General features: G+C 32.9%; 1 protein-coding gene across 1 annotated transcript; it reads left to right on the top strand.

Annotated features, from left to right (window-relative positions):
- The first annotated feature begins 5222 nt into the window (after positions 1–5222).
- On the top strand, positions 5223–6418 carry LOC122312358. The gene has a single exon (XM_043126933.1). The coding sequence runs from the start codon at positions 5459–5461 to the stop codon at positions 6284–6286; it is 828 nt and encodes a 275-aa protein (XP_042982867.1). The 5' UTR covers positions 5223–5458; the 3' UTR covers positions 6287–6418.
- The last annotated feature ends 13853 nt before the right edge of the window (positions 6419–20271 follow it).

Genomic DNA, 20271 nt, shown 5'->3' with positions numbered 1-20271 from the left:
TTTTTAAAGGGTTACATTTGATTTAAGTTTGGTTTATAAATCTATACCTTCCGATTGGGAATTGCGAGAATTGAGTTCCTAATTGAGTTATCCAATGAATTAAGAATAATTAAAATACCAGATTTGTGCAAGGGATTCTCGACGCTCTACTGTTTGTCAAATTTGAGTACTTTTTCTGTTAATCACTTTGCTTCACTTGAATTTACATTTAAAATTAATCTTTGTTCTCTATTACTTATTTAATATTTTTTCTTTAGTTTCTTTGTTCCTCTTGCTATTCTTTTAATTTGTCTCCCTGTGGAATCGACACCCCAAACCTGTGCTACAACTACCACGTTATTCTTTGGGCGTAATCATCACTCCAAAAATAAACGTAATAAACTTAGTACTAAAAAATCCTAAATATTCAATTAAGCCTAATGGTGTAGACAATAATGTATTCTGACAATTCTAACTATCTCAAATAATTAAAATCGCATTTTTGGCACCATAGTGAGTGATAATACTAATTATGTTGACAGGCTAAAACCTATGCGATTAGTGGATTCGTGAAAGCTTATAGAGTCTTCACGAGGTTCCTAAAGTCAATAGAAATTCCACAATTGAATTTCTAGCGGGCTGTTACACTGTGTATGGGTGAAAACCATTTCGGGAAAGAGAGAGAGAGGGCTATCGTGCTATAGAAGCTCAACAGTGGCTAGAGGGGGAGGTCAAGGGCTCAATGGTGCTCGATAAGGGGTTTGGAGGCTGACGACGACGGCGGTAGCAGTGGCAAGCCGTGTAGGGTTGAGAGAGGGAACTATGCGTGAGGGCTTCCTTAGAGGTTTGAAAGTGGCTGGAGGTGGTTGGCATGAGGGGGAGCCGATGGTTGTGGCCAGTGGCATCGCAGGTGGCGCACGACAGTGATAGCAGCGGCTAGAGAGAGAAACCGTGTAGGAGAACCCCATTTCGAGTTGTGAGAGGGAGCTACACATGGGGGCTTGAAGCTGGCTGGAGGTGGCTGACGTGAGGAGGGTCGATGATGGTGGCCGGTGGCACTGAGAGAGGGAATCGGGTAGGGGTAGGGGGTGCTGCCGCATGAATGTGAGGCGGTTTTGTTTTAAAAAATAATAATAAGATGATGACACATAAGGTGTGATACAAATCAGCCGTGAACAGTAGTTGATCTATAATAAAACTCATCGAAAGATGTAGGAAATGATGAATAGTTGAAAGAGAGGTTGTTGATGCCAAATGAAGTAAAATTGGCAAGAGTCCTGTAACGATCTAACTTAATAATTCTAATGTTGGAATATTGATAATTTTTATTGAATCTAGATTATATTTAATGGGCCATATTGGATAAGCTCACGAGTGATAAATTATTGAGATTGCTTATGAGTTTTAATTAGGCTCAATAATTAGGTTAAATCATATTTATTATTTATTGAACAAGTTAAACTTATTTTAAAATTTAAAGATCGATCATTGGAAATTTATTTCAATTTAAAATATCACTAATTGAAGTCCCTTACACAGTCTCAATCACTACCAATCCTATATTGAATGAACTATTAGATCACTTTTTTAAATTCAAACTCTCTTTTCAGATGATTACAACTGAGTGTTCAGTAAATTAGTGTCACTACATGTATTAACCGAGTCTAACTCAAACTGATTGTCACCCTATATCAAATCTTTCTATAAATATCTCCCTTCCTTATTGGGGGAAAAAAAACTACAAACCTTTTAGTTTAGCACCATGATCAATTTTGTGTCAGACTTTTAGAAAGCAATACTACAAGATAAGTAGCTTGATTATAAATTAAAGTTGGCACAGTTAGCTAATTATATATATTATTATTAAAGCCAGTTTTTTTTAAACTAGTGTTTATGTATCATGCATGTCATGATATTTGTAAGCACACCATTCATTATGTTTCATTCCGTATATTAGAGTTATGAATGTATTAAGCATCTCACGTTGCATAAGATACTTAAGTTTTTATAAGATCAAATGTAAGATAAGTTCATAATAGTTAATTAGATGACCATTCATATTTATAGTATAAATGCAGATTTAGGATGAGCGTGCAAGCGACGAACTCAAGCGTAGTACATTAGAGTACTGCACAATTAGCTTTCTTATTGCAGTAAGGGAAGTTAGTGCATTACTTTATACACAGGGTTAAATGTGGTGACCAACCAGATAAGTCAAATTAGTAAGATAGACCAGATCAATCAATTGAAAGTTGAATAAAATAATATTTTTTTAATATTATTATTATTTTAAAATTTTAAAATATTAAATTAAAATATTTTTATTATATTTTATGAAAAAAATTAAAAAAAATTATAATAATAATAAAAAGATAAGATCAGAGTATTTCTACATTTAAACAGACTCTTAAGAGGTGGAAAGAGATCATCGGTAGCCCTTTATTGCTGCCATTAAAGTTATTGAGGATCTTTTACACCATCACTTGATAAAAAACAAAAGGAGGATATATAATCAGGATGCAAGAATATTTAATTCCTTAAAAGAACGAACGTTACCTGCACTTAGAGTACCAGATAAAATGGTACAAATGATTCGTATTAAGGAAGAGTAAATTTAGAGCATTGGTATTGGTGTAGGTAAAGATGAAATTGGACTAAAATTACATTTTTTACCTTTTATCTATTTTATTCAAGAAAATTTTTTATATTGAATTATTCATCTATTAGTTAAAATAATAAAAAATATTATTATTTTAAAATATAGTAAATGATCATAATACATAATGAGGTTTATCAATGTGTTAACCCATTATTTATAATAAAATTTATTATAATTTAAAAAAAAATTCAAATATCAATTTTGACTAATACAATAATACTTTTGTACATATAATTCGGGCGACATTATATACCTCCTCAATCTTCGAGTCTTTGGTTCTTTACATAAAATCCTAAATTAAAGGTAGTTTGTGGACAGCTCGTGTTTTATTTCTTAGTATTGTTTTTTACTAGAAATTGATTCCCCAAATAAACACACCGCTGTCTCTATTACTTTGGTCGGTTGTCGTTATCAATCACGATCTTGAAAAGTCTGTATTGCCCTTCAGAACCACGAAATATCCCTAACCTAATCACCGTCCACTAGGGTTGTGCATTGTCCCAAAAGAGGAAAATTTCAAAAAGGTTGTACATGATGTGAGAGAGCGAGAGAGAGAGGCGATGAGCAGAAGGCGCAGAGCACTGGGCGATAGGGCAGTAGACCTTTGTCCCCTCCTCACCTGAGCCGAGTTGCTATATACCCCACGCGCCCACAAACTGCATCACCATTCCTCGCCAATTTTGCAATTCCCTTCGAGTATTCGCATTGATTAGTCATCCTAATTTTTAAATTTGATTAATAGGTAATTTTTTATTGTTTATATTTACTTTTGATCAATCATTCATAATTTAAAATCTATATTAAATTAATTATTAAATTTTTAATAAAATAAAATATTATTATTATTTATTATGAATATTTATTTTATTAAATTATATAGATAAAACATTACTTATATTATAATTTATTATAGGATAAGATTATTGCATTATTTTATACTTTATAAATAATTATTAAAACGTTTATTCATACTTTCTCATATTATTATAATTTTTACATGATTATAAGTAGATTAAAAAATATTTTTTAATTATTTAATATTTTAAAAATATTAAAAGAAAAATAACTAATATTATTTTATAAAAATATAATTAATAATAAGAAAAAACACCGTAATTTTATAAATAAAGTTATTGTAGGGATGAAGTTATACTAAAAGGAAGGAAAAAGGAAACACAAAAATTATTAAAATATTAAAATAAAAATACTATAATTTTCTTCATATATAACAGATGAAATCACTCTAACTCATCTTTCAAGTAAATCATATTTAACTAATTCAATATAAGAGGAATTTAATAGATATTTTTCAAAATATAACTTTAATTGCTGATGCCTGTGCTCTTACAACTCAAAATATAATAAATTGCCGACCAACACTTTTAGGCCACGTTTAATTATACAGATGAAATGAGATGAGATATTTTAAATAATAATAAATAAAATATTATTATAATATAATTTTTTAATATTAATTTTGTATTAAAATTTTAAAAAATTAAATTGTTTATTATATTTTGTATGAAGATTCGAAAATGTTGTAATGATGAATTGAAATTAAATGAAATTTTTAGTTTTAATTAACCAAGCAGAACCTTACTCACTCAGCCAACACTCACAACATCACATGCAATCACACGTACAAAATCATATAAGCGTATGATTAGCCAGGTTAGGTTTAAATCTATCTCAAATTATAATTTATAGATGAGATTTATTTTTTTTTAAATTTTCTATAAAAAATTAAAATATATCTTAATTTATTGCATAAAATATATCTTAATAAAATTAATTTATTTCATATATTTAAACATATTTTTTAATATATTTTATACATTTAAACATATCTTAATTAAATTCACAAAACATTGCTATTTATAGACCAATTCAAATCATTTTGATTGCATCTACGTATCAAAAAATGCAGCCTAAACCTCAAACATTATGTTTAAACAATATGTCAATCATAAGATCGAATTTACATAATATAAAGCTAAAATGGACGAAAATAGTCTAACGTGAGATTCTTAGTTTATTTATCTACATATTTATTTGTTTTTTTAAATAAATTTTTTATAATAATATTAAGAACATTTTTTCTACTTTCAATTATTATAAAAATAGGTAAAGATATATGTTTTTTTGGATAAAAGTAAAGATATTTTTTAAAATAAAAAAATAAGCTTATTTAGAAAGAATGTTTCGTCTCATCTCATATCATTATTACAATTTTCTTAAATTTTCATACAAAATATAATAAATAATTTAACCTTTTCAAATCATAATTTAATTTTTTTAAATATTAAAATAATAATAATATTTTAATAATATTTTTTTCAAATTTTTAAATATTTTTTTTAATTTTTAATTGTTATCTAAAATCATTTCATGTTTCTCACAATCTTAACAATTCCTAAATTCCAAAACATTAACATTTGACCAGCCGCTATATACATGAACGTTGAGTTAGACATTAAATAACTTGAATAATAATAAAATAATAATAATAAATAATTTGTAAATGACAGGTATTTGTTTAGAAACGCAGCCTAAAATTCACCTAGAAAGTTTACAACCCTCCTCCCTCGCTGTGGCTAGCACGCGCACCAGATAACAGTGTGGACGACTCTTCTCTGCAACGAACGGTCACCTCTACGTACCCCTTCTGCCTTGTCTATCAAGCGAGAAATTAAAACCCTATCACTGCAACACGCCCCCTCTCTCTCTATCTCACAAAATTCATTCTGTTTAATTTCTCTGATCTCTTTCTCTCCGTAGCCCATTCAAAACCTGCACTTTCATCCTAAGCAATAAGCAAAGATGAAAATAAAGAAAGGTAAAGTATACCCGTCTCCTTCTTCTTCATCACCGACTGCGATTCCCTGCCCTTCTGATGGAGATTTTCCCGCCGTGTTGAAGCTTCTCCCGGCGGCCATTTTTGCTCTAGTGTCTGTGCTCTCCCTGGAGGACCGTGAAGTCCTGGCCTATATGATTACCCGCTCCTTGAAACCCACTACTTTGTCTCCAATCGCCCAAGATTCCAAGAGAAAAACCCCCAAGAAATCCCCAAGCAGAAGCAACAACACCAAGAACAGTAACAGCTCCCACAGACCACCGATGTTCGACTGCGATTGCTTCGACTGCTACACTAGCTACTGGTTCAGATGGGACTCCTCGCCCAACCGCGAGCTCATCCACCAGGCCATCGAGGCTTTCGAGGAACACCTGGCCCACGGCGAGCAGTCAAAGAAGGTCAACAGCAGAGGTAAACGCAGAGACAAACCGTCAAGCCGACGCTCACCAGAAAAGTCGGCCAATGTTCCGGAGGCTCCGACGCCACAGGAGGTTGAAGAAAGCTGTGGTTTTTCTGTGACTTCTCCAGAGAAGGAAGTGGATTCGGTGAGCTGGACCGACAAGGTCGACGGGGTTGTCGAAGGGAATGGTAAGGACGAGAATATAGAGTATGAGGTGTCTGTTGAAGAGGTTATGGAAGAGAAGTACGAGGACGAGGAGGCTACGGTGGCTGAACCAGCGTTGAGGGCTGCGGGCGACAGCAACAACCACAAGGGTTTGGCCAGAAAGGTACTGCCGGACGTGCTGTGTATATTCAATTCTCGTTTGTGGAGCCTTTGGAGTCCGAATGCGTAGGTCAAAATTTTCAATTCCTCTCGTATTATTTTTGGTTAATTTCTATTGTTGTTCAAGTTATCTAGCCCCCCAAAAGGCAAAGATTTAAGAAGGAAATGGAAATATATTTTTGGTGGTGGGTTTTTTTTCGTACTCGTAATCCCAATGTGGATATGGTGAAGTCTGAATGAATCCCTGTTTTTTCTTTTTCTTTTTTTTTTCGTTTTTCTTTTTTTTTTTTTAAATTTTGGTACATTTCAAGGTTCTCTGCCCTGTGTTTTGGTTCAGTGGTTCGCATTGCCTGGTCCATAAATATTGGTCGGTGGGAGTCATTTTTCTCGGCGGTGTGACTGGAAGTTCATATTTTTCCTTTTTCTGGGGTGATGGGGAGGTAATAATGATGAAGTTTTGCTTAATTAAGAACTCCTAAGCTTTTGTGTAGGTGGTGAACTTCATTTCTGAAGTGGGCCAACCAGTTCAGATATTTTAAACTGGGATATCATATACCACATTGCTCTTTAAGAATCGGCTCTCCTTTTGTCAATGTCAATGGGATGCGACTTTCTATGCTCTCTCTTTTGATTCCAGTTTTTTGGCAGGACTGCTTCGGATTCTGTCTTCTAATTTATAGTTCTTCTCAAGATCACTGAACTGGGTTCGGTACCCTATGTTTCTGGGTGCAAACGCAATATTCTAATATCACTCACAATGAATTTTGCTATGTAAAATTTAAAGAAAAATGGTCTAAAACATGCATCCAACGGATGTTTTATTTTTTTTCAATTTTACATTTGTGGACCGTGCTACCTCTAGATGCAGAATCAACTGTATACAAATGAAAATATATTTTAATTGTTTTTATATCTTTTTTTATACTTTTTTTTTTAAATTAATTTCTTTTACTGTATTTTTTTTCTTATAAAATATTAAAAAGTATAATATTAAAATAATATGAAGAAAAAATAGATAAGTTGACATATAATGTATTGTAAAATTCAGTATATAAAATATAAAAAGTGAGATTTAATAATGTATTTTAAAAGATAGGATGAAAAATCTATTGAGAGTGCACTAACCAGTGGGGCAGCTTAGTTGGACAGGAATTAGGCTTGCTGACTAATAATTACCAGTTTTAGTCTCTTACGCCGTTGGAGGTTTATTGATACAGTGTAAAACAAAGGAGAGAGAGAAGTCTGAAGATATCAAATGAGATCGAACTAAAGCTCAACTTTATTCATATGTTCTTGATATTTACATTCTAAATTCTCTGTATTTATAACCAGAAAATAGAGGGAGGGAAGTTACAGAACTAATAGAATGTAAACTAACTATTACATGTACCAAATGAAAATATTACACGTGTTGCAATATATTATCTATCTATTATCTGTGATAGTCCCCCTAAGATGATGTGTATATATTGTGCACATTCATCTTAGATAAAAGAATTTCGAATGACTTAGAACCCAAAGGTTTGCTCATTAGATTTGTAACTTGATGAGCTGAAGATACATGCAAAGTAGTGATCAAACCTTCTTGTAATTTCTCACGTTCTAAATGACAATCTATTTTTATGTGTTTAGTACGTTCATGGTAGACTGGATTTGCTGCTATATGAAGAGCTGCTTGGTTGTCACAAAATAAGAGAGCTGGCTGGATGTGTTGTTGATGCAGATCAACAATTAAAGTTTTGATCTAGATAATTTCACAAACTGAAAATACCATTGATCGATATTCAGCCTCAGCTGAAGATCTTGATATTGTGTTTATCTTAGATTTTCATGATACAAGAGAATTCCCAATGAAAATACAATAGCCACTTATTGATCTGCGAGTGTTTGGGCAACTAGCCCAGTCTAAATCCGAAAAAGCTTAGATGTGAATCTTTGATGAGGTTGGAAAAATTAAACCTTGTCCAGAAGCAAGCTTGAGATATCTCAAGATTCTCATAGCAGCTTGTAAATGAGGCATTTGAGGGCTATCTAAGAATTGACTAAGATGATGTACTGTAAATGTAATGTCAGGTCTGATGTGAGTCAAATACAATAGTCTGCCAATTAGCCTTTTGTAAGCTGAAATATCATATACTAATTCACCCTCATCTTTTGATAACTTTGTATGAGTATCCATAGGAAATAGCACTGGTTTTGCAGTAGGTAAACCAAAATATGAAATAAGTTCTAAAGTGTACTTTCTTTGAAATAAAGAGATGCCATTCTTTGATCGAGCTATTTCCATGCCAATAAAGAATTTTGCTGGCCCCCAAATCTTTCCATTTGAACTCAGCACTTAGAGATCTTTTAACACTCTCAATTGTAGCTATATCACTATTAACTAGCAGTATATCATTTACATATAACAACAAGACAACAAATGAGTTTTCTTTTTTCTTAGTAAACAAGGAATAGTCAGTCTTTGATTGTGAGAATCTCATGTTAAACAACACAGAGGTAAACTTGGAATTCCACTGTCTTGAAGCTTGCTTTAAACCATATAGAGACCTTTGCAATTTACACACTTGTTGGTCCCCCTTGCTAAGATAACCTAGAGGAGGCTTCATAAAAACTTCTTCATCCAATTTCCCATATAGGAAAGCATTATTAATATTGAGATGAAAAATTTGCCAATTGTGTATTGCAGCAAGTGATAGAACACACCTCACAGTAACCATCTTTGCAACAGGTGAGAAAGTCTCAAAAAAATCTAAGCCTTCCTTTTGAATATATCCTTTGGCAACAAGTCTTGCCTTATGTCTCTCTATTGAACCATCAGAATTGTATTTTGTTTTATAGACCCACTTAAAACCTATAGGGGTTTTATTAGGTGGTAATGTTGTGAGAGCCCAAGTGTCATTCATTTCTAATGTAGATAATTCTACAGACATAGTAGCTCTCCAATGAGCATGCTGGACAACTTGGTGATAAAATGAAGGTTCTGATTATGAAGAAATAGCAACAGAAAAGGCTTTATGTGATTGTGATAATTTGGAGTAAGAAAGAACCTCATATATGCTATATTTATTACCTGGATTAGTAGCAAGATCCCTGATAGATGATTGAGAGGCAGAAGCAGCTAAGTTGCAATGATAGTTTTGCAAATAACTAGGCATCTTGTACTGTCGAGTTGATTTTCTCAAGGGTGGAAATTGATTTTCATCATGTAGAGGTAGGTCTGTGCTAGCTTGAATAACTGTATCAGGGGAAGAAATTTCTGATTGTAGTCATTCAGAATGAGGAATTTCTGAGTGCAAAGACTCAAGATAGATTACATTTTCATTGTAATATGAAACTGGTTTTGGAAGAACAGAAATGGAACTCTTTGAAATGTTATTTGATTGAGATGTATTTTCAGTCATAGAACTTGTATTCGAGTGAGATGAAAAAGGAAATATTGATTCATGAAATATTACATCTCTGGAAACAAAGAATATTTTCTGTTCCAAATCATAAAGTTTATAGCCCATTATACCAAATGGATATCTTACAAACATACATTTTCTTGCTCTTGGTGAGAATTTTGATCTATTTTTGGTAAAGGTAGATGCATAACATAAACACCCAAAAACTTTTAAATGATCATATGCTGGAACTAAATTGTATAAAACTTCATGTGGAGATCTGTTATTTAAAATTGAGGAAGGAATTCTATTAATGAGATATGTTGCAACAAGTATACATTCTCCCCAGAAAATCAAAGGTATATTTGAGTGAAATTTTAAAGCACGTGCTACATTTAATAAATGTTGATGTTTTCTTTCAACTATAGAGTTTTGTTGAGGTGTTTCTACACATGACACTTGATGCAAAATTCCTTTTGAATTAAAAAAATTTGTCATTTTAAACTCTAAACCATTGTCAGATCTTACACATTTTATTTTTGTCTCAAATTGTGTTTCAACCAGATTGTAAAAAACAGTAAAAATATTTTAAACTTTTGATTTTGTTTTCATTAAGTAAGTCCAAGTAAATCTAGTGTGATCATCCTCTAAGGTAAGAAAGTATCTAGAATCATTATGAGTTGAAACAGAAAAAGGACCCCATATATCAGCATGAACAAGATTGAAAGAAGAACTTTTATTATATGAATAGGTCTCAAAAGAAAGCCTTTTCTGTTTGGCTAGGGGACAAACTGTACAATGATCATTAAGTTTGTCTGAAAAACTAATATCAGGTACATTCTTTGAAAGAAGAGACAATCGAGACATAGAAGGATGTCTTAATCTATTATGCCAGATTTTGGAATTTGTAACAGAGTTTACAGTATTTGATTTTGGTGAAAACTCAACAGCATAAGCACCTGATGGTTGCAAGATGTATAGCCCAGCAGATTTTCTAGCAATCCCAATCATCTTCCATGGGGTAAATTCCTTAATAAAACAAACATCAGGTAGAAATATAAAAGTGCATTTCTGAGATGAAGTAAGTTTGCTAACCGAAAGCAAATTATATGAAAAAGATGGTATACAAAGTACATATTTGAGAATTAAATTTTCAGACAATTTGACTGTGCCAAGATGGGTGACTGGTACAGTATTGCCATCTGGAAGCTTAACATAAGTGTTTAAGGACTTTGTTATGGAAGTAAAGATATCAAGAGACTGAATAATATGGTCTGTAGCACCAGTGCCTACAACCCAATTTTTCTGAGGTATTGATGAAGATAGTAAAGAATTTGAAGAAAAACTGGAAAGTGTCATACCTTGGGTAGTTTGGAAAGGAGTGCTAGAAACAACATTATTTGCTTGATGGGTGATGGTTTCATTAGATTGTGAGTAGATTAAAGCTAACAATTTCTGACAGTCCTCTTGAGAGAAAGACATGTTATTATAATGCTCAAAGGGTGTAGCAAGAGGTTGGCTCATGACTTGGTTTGCTGATGAAGACTTTCCTTTCTGTCAAGAGTTGGTAGATTTAAATCCTAGAGGATAGCCATGTACTTTGTAACATTTATCAACCGTGTGATTAGTCATCCCACAATGTGTACAAAACAATTTTACTCTTCTTTGCTGCTGATTTCCAGGAACAAATCTTTGGCCTGATGAATTTGATTCTTGCATTTTACTCATAAAAGTAACAATGTCAATTGCACTGGTTCTGCTAATTTCTCTTTGTTTCTCTTCTTAGACTATTAAAGAAAAAACTTTGTTTATCTCTGGTAGATGTTCTATCATTAGAATCTGTCCTCTAACAGGAGAAAAACACTCATTCAATCCCATTAAAAATTGAATGACATGTTGCCTATCTTGATATTTCAAGAACTGATGAATGGCATCACAAGTACAGCTTTTTAGAATACCACAAGAACAGGTGGGAATTTGATTGTAATCAACCAATTCATCCCATAAAGACTTAAATTTCGTGTAGTAATCTCTTACCTACATACTTTCTTGAGTCAACATTGATAAATCTTCTGAAGTTGAAAAACTCTTGACCCATTTCCTTGTGTGAACCTATTCTTGAGTTCTTGCCACATATCTTTTGCAGTTTGCGCACAAATGATACTGGCCCCAATCTGTCTTGACACAGAACTGATGATCCAAGAAGATACCATATTGTTGCATCTTTCCCACAAAACACGGCAAGCATCTGTTGAAGCTAGTTGAGATATCGATCCATTTACGAATCTAATTTTATTTTTTGCCTTCAATGCCATCATCATGGACCTGCTCCATGTATGATAATTCTCCCCAGCGAGGACATTGGATACCAAGATTGCACCTGGTGAATCACCACTCTGTAAGTGGTATGGACTACTCTCTGTATTTGTATTATTAGAAACAGAAGCGGAAACTGATTCGGTGGACATGGCTCTAATCTGATACCATGATACAGAGTAAAACAAAGGAGAGAGAGAAGTATGAAGATATCAAATGAGATGAACTAAAGCTCAACTTTATTCATACATTCTTGATATTCACATTCTAAATCCTCTGTATTTATAACCAGAAAATAAAGGGAGGGAAGTAACAGAACTAACAGAATGTAAACTAACTATTACATGTATCAAATGAAAATATTACACGTGTTGCAGTAAACTATCTATCTATTATCTGTGATATTTATCTTGTCATTAATTTCAAGTTCTGTAAAATTAATCGACCTGTGACGCCTCCAAATTCCGTTTAGGATCGGACGGACATTTGAAGCGTCGAGACATGCAACACAAGGTTACCTGCCTCCGTTCATGACATATAAGATGCAATGTTCCATCTAACAATATGTAATATTCGCAGCGGATAAATTTTTTCTTTAGCAATATTATGCACCAAATTGAAAATATCTCAAATATTTAAAACATACTTCATACATAAAAACCCATTAAACAACTAAGATCACAACACTAGTCTAAAATGGTTATGATCCAAAAAGTACTAGAGATACAACTCAATCGTACAAGTAGTAATTTACGTTAATTACTATATTAACATTGATGTCGCACCGTCGCTTAGTCAACTGTATCTAGTTGATCAGCTCCTGATTTTTTTTCAGGTCCTGTAACAAGATCTACCATTCAGGGGGAATGGTAGTTGGGACTACCAAAGTGAGATTTGATTACAAATCTTAGTAAGTTAACAAAAAAACTTCCACACAAACTAATGATGCATGGATGACAGTAAAAGTATAAATGCATAATCAAATTCATAAGTAATTAAAGTATAACTTGGTGTACAACATAGCATAATTGACATAACTTAAATTGAAATATGAACTGAACTTGACTTGACATGAACTTGATCTGAAACTTGACTTAACATGAACTTGCTCTGAAACTTGAATTAATATGAACATGATATGAAACTTAACTTATCATGAACTTGTTCTGAAACTTGACTTAACATGAACGTGATATGAAACTTGACTTATCATGAACTTGTTCTGAAACTTGACTTAACATGAAAAATACATACTCCACAGTTGTTGTGGCCCCATGTATTCTACGTGTAAATACATACTCCACAGTTGTTGTGGCCCCATGTATTTTACATAAACTTGACTTAACAAGCCCCATGTATTCTACGCAAACTTAACTTAACATGAAAAATACATACTCCACAGTTGTTGTGGCCCCATGTATTCTACGGAAACTTATTTTTTAACTGCTTAAATACATACTCCACAGTTATTGTGGCCCCATGTATTCTACGTGTCACAATTGCTGTGTCTCACGTAGTGTATGCGTCACAATTGTTGTGACCTCATATATAAGTAATCAAGATTAAACGTGACTGGAATACGAAAGGACTGAAACCCTGACGTAACATAACGTGACTTGAACATAACTTGAAATACATGACCAACTTGAGATAGAAACATTTCGTAACATGGCATAACATATAATAGACAACATATTTAATATGATATACTTGCAACAGTGAATATTACATGACTTGACATACATGTAATAGATGGCATACTTAGTATGATGTACTTGTAATGTACAGCAATACATGACAGAATATATTATGTAACAGATAAAAACTGATGACAGAATAAATTCTGTATAACAAACAATTACGTGATGACTTGGCATGTCATGACATATATTATAACACACATACATACACTGTAGTTCATTTACTTAGCACACATACACAGTAGACTGCTAGTAAGTTAAAAGCTAACTTACCTCGATTTCCGCGTTTCTTATAAAACCTCAAGCGCAATCACGAGGAACTGTAATTAGTGATTCTAAAAATTAGCACTAAATCACTAATAACTTGAAATATGGAAAATACTAACTTAAAGAGTAAAATTTCTATTTGACTCTCTACATATAGGAAAATGACCGTTTTACCCATAACTTAAGGATTTTGCATACTAATTTCAAAAGTCACCAAAATTTACATGTCTCATGTAAATTTTATCCTCAACTCAAATATCAATTTAGAAAAATTTAAAACTAATCACAACTATTAAAACTCCATAGGGCCGAAATTTCCATATGCTATTTCCATTGATTTTTGTTTCCAATTTGTTTTGATCAACCTTTTGATCTATGACTTATAAATATGTGATCTTCAAACCAAACCATCACATGGTTTAAAAGGATGTCCTAAAACATATATAAGCTTTTAATTCAAGATCACATGGTTAAAACTTAACCAAAACATAAATTTAGCCAAGAACATCCACACTTTGGCTTATTTGAATATCTCTTTGCATAAAATTTCATATCTTTGAAACTAACATCAAATATCTTCAAAATAATAATATAACATGTATATAGGATGTTTAGGATCCTCCAATAAAATTATCAAAGTCATTGGAATAGGTTTAGACCACCAAAGAGTTAAACTTTCTCAAAACAGAAACTGTTTTTCCTCTTCCAGTTTCTAAGTTTCTAAATCTAAGAAAATCTTTCATTAAAACCTTTAATCATGCAAAAATCCTCAACCAATAATCATATACACATGTTAACAATACTCTATAAAAATTCCGGACCCATATCTATCCATTAGCTTGGTCAAAAACTCGAAACTATAACATATTTTCCAGTTTATCTCCCAGAATGACCTTTCTATAGTTTACATAATATTTGACTAACTAAATGATTTTCAAATAGGACAAATAAGATATCCACGTAAACTAGACTAAAAAAAGAACAACTTATATGAAGGAGATTTTATGATAAAACACTTACAAAAGCTTTGAAATGGGCGTACAAAAGAACTCCTAAAAGCTGTTCGAGAGAGAGTGTTTGATATTCTTTTAATGGAAAGTGTAAATGAAGATAATTTCGTGGAGAGGAGTGGCTGGAGATACTTATGGATGAGATATGGAAGAGATGAGGCTGGAGTGAGAGTTAAGTGTAGGACTCTCTTATCCGAAGTGAGAGTTAATTGTAGGACTCTCTTACCCGGAGTGAGAGTAGAGTGTAGGACTCTCTTACCTAAAATATCTACAAAAATCAACTCAAGATATTTTTACCCAATAATATCCACGAAATTAGCTTAAAATATTTTTATCCAATAATATATATAAAATTAGTTTAAGATATTTTTATCCAATAATATCTACAGTTTTGAACAGATGTTTCGCCCGAAATTATGAAAAAGTGTTATTGCGCCATAAGACCTTAAATAACCCTCCGAGTCTAATGACACAAACCATAATATATTTTGACACTTCTAACTATCTCCAATAATCAAAAACACACTTCTGATACCATAGTAAATAATAACACTAACTATGTAGTTAGACAAAAACCTATATGATTAATAGATTCGTGAAAGCTTATAGAGTCTTCATGAGGTTCTTAAAGTCAATAGAAAGTCCACAATTGAATTTCTAACGGACTGTTACATGACTTGTGCACAAGCTAGCCCGGACTATGGATATTTAAAAAAAAAAAAAAAATTGCAATAACCTGACTTAATGGACATTGTCCAATAAATCTCCTGAAAACCCATTTCCTTGTACAATTTACAAATACGGAGACTTTATTGTAGGTTCTGCTTCCTGAATCCGATAGTCTCATGCAATTTAACTTTGTTGCCTACACAACTGTAAGGTTATGTTTCCCTTACTAATCTATGATTTGGATTCTTGGATGCAGTAAACTGTAAAAGAGTTAAAATACTGAGAGCTGGGCCTGCCACTTCTGTGCTTTATAGTAATACAGTCACAGTAGGGGACTGGGGCCGTGGGTGATGACACATTGTCCTTTTGGGGTTGTATTAATTATTTCGTGGGTTTCATTCATTTCTGGATTATTGGGGCCCTACTGAATTTAGTTTCGGTGTTGGTACACTTGCTACAGTTTAAAAAAATTAACTTGTGATGAAAGAGAGAATATCTTTTAATCAGAAAGTTGAGGTTTTGAACATCGTGATGGAGGCGAGTCAAGCGACCGAGTTGAGTGGTAAAAACGAACTTGAATTCGTCGTAAAAAGTTTGGCCAGCCTTTTCTGTCCTTGACTAGGAAATATTCAATCGCCCAAAGTACCTGACTTAAACACCCAAGTGTCGCTGTTACAAGCCGATTGAAATTAACCTCTACACTTTGAATCCTCAATCTGCCATTCACCAAAGCTCCATTCCAAGTGCATACTTTCTTTCCATCAGAGAAAATCTCTCGCTGTAGAAATATAAATTCTCTTATAATTAGAAGCATAAGCTCCAGAAAATGCAAAAGAAATTTGCCAACATAAAAGATCACGGGGCTCTCAACTGATCCATTATTGTTTGGGGATGTGGGAAACCAACCTGCTGTGTAGTTTAAAGCCTTGTCCATATGTTTGAGGGAGTGGTAAAACAGACAAACAGACGCAAAAGAATTAAATAGCTGGGGTTCTATTGTCTCCATCTATTTTGTTTTGCACTACGGTGGCAGACAAAAACGAGCTTAGTCCATCTTCTGAATTTGTCTTGTGTAATTTCATCACCATTCGTGTCAATTTTATCAAAGCAAAGTAAAAAAATAAAACCCCACAAAGGATGATTACCCCAATAACCAACATCTTTTTGTTCCATAAACATTGCAATTTGCATCGAGACTCCCATCATTTTTATATGAAAAATTTCATGGATGGACTTTAGAGTCTGGGAGAGGGAGGGCGCCATGAAACAGAGAATGAACACTTTGACAAGAAAATTGCTTCTACTGTTGGATTAAAAAATGAATTAAGACAGTGCTACAACATGAATCGGTATCTTTTCTTGTTCTGGCTTAGGAAACACCTTTTGAATTTGTCATCTGGTATTTATTATGTTTTACCATTCTTTACAGGTGAAATAGTGAAAAATGAGGTCTGTACCAGAGAATGGGCTTTTTCAGATCTACGAAGGCTTCGGCTTGACCTGTCATTTGGGCCAGGTGTGTGTTAGGCTTAAATACCAATTCCGAGTTGAAGGGTGTTCTACTGCTATGTCGTGTAGACAATAAACATTAACTACACATTGACCAAAAAAATACGAGACACGTTTTTTTCCCTTCTCTCCTAGTGATTAGTTGGGCCTCCACAGCCCCCCATTGGACGACGCCATGATCTGGGCTGCCAGGTCATGTGGGCCACTCGTGGTTGTAACCGGCCCAATCTTACCCTCCTTTCCCGGCTGCCAGGGGTGGCTGGCTGCACCTCCTTTTGTTCTGTTTTGTTTTGGTTTTATGTTTTTTTTTTTAATTTTTTTATGTTGTATTTATATGAAATAAGAAAGTTTTTTTTTTATTATTTGGTTTGGTTTTTCACTTAGTTTAAGATTTATTTGATGAAAAATACTATGTACTATGTCCTTAATTTATACCACGTACTCACTTTGTCTCTTTGATGTGAATTTGGGTGTTCAATCGGATTTCAGACAGGGTATCTGGGTATATCTGGGTCAGAACCCATTCGGGTTTGGACCGAGTTCCGACCCAGGTATATCCGGGTTATGACTCGGTTCAAAGCCTAGAAATCCGAGTTTCAAATAAAACCTGGGCTTTTTTTTTAATAACTTAATCATTCTATTATTAATTTTTTTATGTTGAAAAAATGTTTATAAAAAATCTAATATTTTATTGCAATTTTTTCAAGAATTATTGTTGAAATGCAAATTTTTTTTGTTATATAAAAGTTTAAATTTTTATATCATTATCCATGATGATAAAAATATCAACTAATTATAATTAACACATACATATTAGCTAACGCTATAAACAACTAATTAACCTAAAAAGAAAAAAAAATTCCACTACACATTACATTGTTTGAATTGATTTGCTTAGAACATAAGAAAACACATACATTGTTTTAATTAAACTCCAATACACAACAACAAATATGAACTAATTTGGTAAGAACATTTCTGCTACCTCTACACCCAAAGGACTATAAGAATTGACATTGTTCTTCAGAAATTTAATAATAGCACAGATAAAGATGTAGTCTCAAAATGTTAAAAGAAACCTTTAAACCTACAAAAGAATACACCTGAAAACAATTAGCATAACTGAAACATAAGTTTGAAGTTTTCTCAAGAAGAGAATGGGAAGCACTTTTTGACAAGAAAAGATGGCAATATCAAATTCTACTCATTGATAAAGTACCAAGGGAAGTGAGCATCAATAGCAACAAATGATGCAGGGGAAAAATATGCACATTAAAACAAAACATACGTATCGATGAAAGGCCTTTGTGGTAACCCAGTGGACATGCCATTTGGTAAAAGAAACATGTCAAGTAAATATGCTTTTGATTGATTGACAACACTTTCCTACAAAAATAGGTTTGTTCTTCACATGCGACCAACAGGGCTCCAAGACTGAGTTGGGTTGTTTAATATCCCAATTGACACCATCAACTCAATACCAAAATACCCCAAAAAGAAAAAGAGAAAGACATAATTTTCACATAATGTACCAATAAGAAGTAAAGCTCTCCACTTGCTGCATGTCAAATAGAAGAAGAAATCGTCCTGTAAGAGAACTTTAACATGATACCAAGAGAATCTCATTATCTGTATTTGCAATTATTTTGACGAGAAAAAAATTAATCCAAATGAATTGTAAGTTTCAAAATTATAGCTAAATAATGAAAGCCCCTTTCGAGCTTCTCCTGAGTTTGCTACAAGAACTCCTCAAATTGTTAGACAAGTGGGATAGTTTATGGCCAAGGTTGCAACTAGGATGAAATGATGCCAAAGAATATTTAATGTAAGAAGTAATATACAGATGAAAAGCTAACCATATTGATGCTGGAGACAATCTCAGGTTTCGCTACAGATCTATTGTAGGGAACCACACATTATACGTGTAAGACCAAATATAAATGTTACCCATCTAAATTGTCATAGCAAACAATTACTTACAAGAGTAGAAATCTATTTGGAAATTGGCCAATCATACTTAAACAGGGTTAAGATGTATTGAAACTAATGCGCATATTACATATATTAGGACAACTAAATTCTAAACTGAAGGCAAAAAATGTATACCATATGATTATTTAAATCTCAATTGGATAGACTTTCTCTTTTATGAGATACCAACCATAATCGAAAACACTCTTAATTTATGGGCTAGAGTCTTACTGAGACAATTTTTTTATTACAGACCACCCAAGAGTTGGCATATATATATTAAAATTTGATGGTGGTTATTATATAGTAAAAGTGGTTATAAGCACCTTAAAATTCACAAGAAGCAACTAGAAAGATCATCTAATATCCTTCACCCTTGGAATCCAAGAAAAATATTACAAAAAAACTTTGGAGTTCGGTCCCGAAGAAACTCAATAAAAGGAAAGGGAAATATCGCCATTGAAAGTGAAATATAACCCATTTCATATGTTTGACAGACATCAGGTGCTACAAACTGCCCTCCCTTTTCTATAAATCTACAAAAATATCCCCTAAGATTCTAGAAATCCATATCTAACCCACAAAAATATTCCCTAAGATTATATAAATCTATATCTAACCAACAAAAAAGTAAGCATCTATCATCAATTTCATCGTAAATATAAAGAAAATCCCTAAATCTCCATTTAGAGGTGGAGATTGAACAACACTTGAAGTAAAAAAAAAAAAAAAAAAGATAAAAAAAAAAAAAATCAAGCGTAGGTTTGATAACTCCCTTTTGCTTTCTTATGTCACTAGCGATTACACTTGTGGTAGCAGAGGTGTTCAAAATATGGCAATTTTGCCAAGTTCGCAGTGCCCTCTCGCTTAAGTCGTCATCAACTAAGATGAAACCCACAAACAATCGGAAACAATCGAACAATAGAGGAACCTAGGGCAAAGTTTTGAAATCCGTTCCGGAGACCATTCCGGTTGAGCCACTGGAACGGAATATTTCGGTACCGGTACGTTTCGGTGTACCGTTTCGGGATTAATTATATATTATATATAAATATTTATATGTATATATAAACTAACAATTAATAAAATAAATACATATATGTAAGTGTGTGATATATATATGTGTATATATATAGAAGAATTAAAGATTTATAAAATGAATATATATTGAAAAAATTCACAAACTTGAGTTAAGACACAAAAATAAAGGAAAAAAATTAAAGAATA

The sequence above is a fragment of the Carya illinoinensis genome, chromosome 6, assembly GCF_018687715.1.
Source record: "Carya illinoinensis cultivar Pawnee chromosome 6, C.illinoinensisPawnee_v1, whole genome shotgun sequence".
NCBI classification, from domain to species: domain Eukaryota; kingdom Viridiplantae; phylum Streptophyta; class Magnoliopsida; order Fagales; family Juglandaceae; genus Carya; species Carya illinoinensis.
This window is presented reverse-complemented; position numbering and strand designations above follow the sequence as displayed.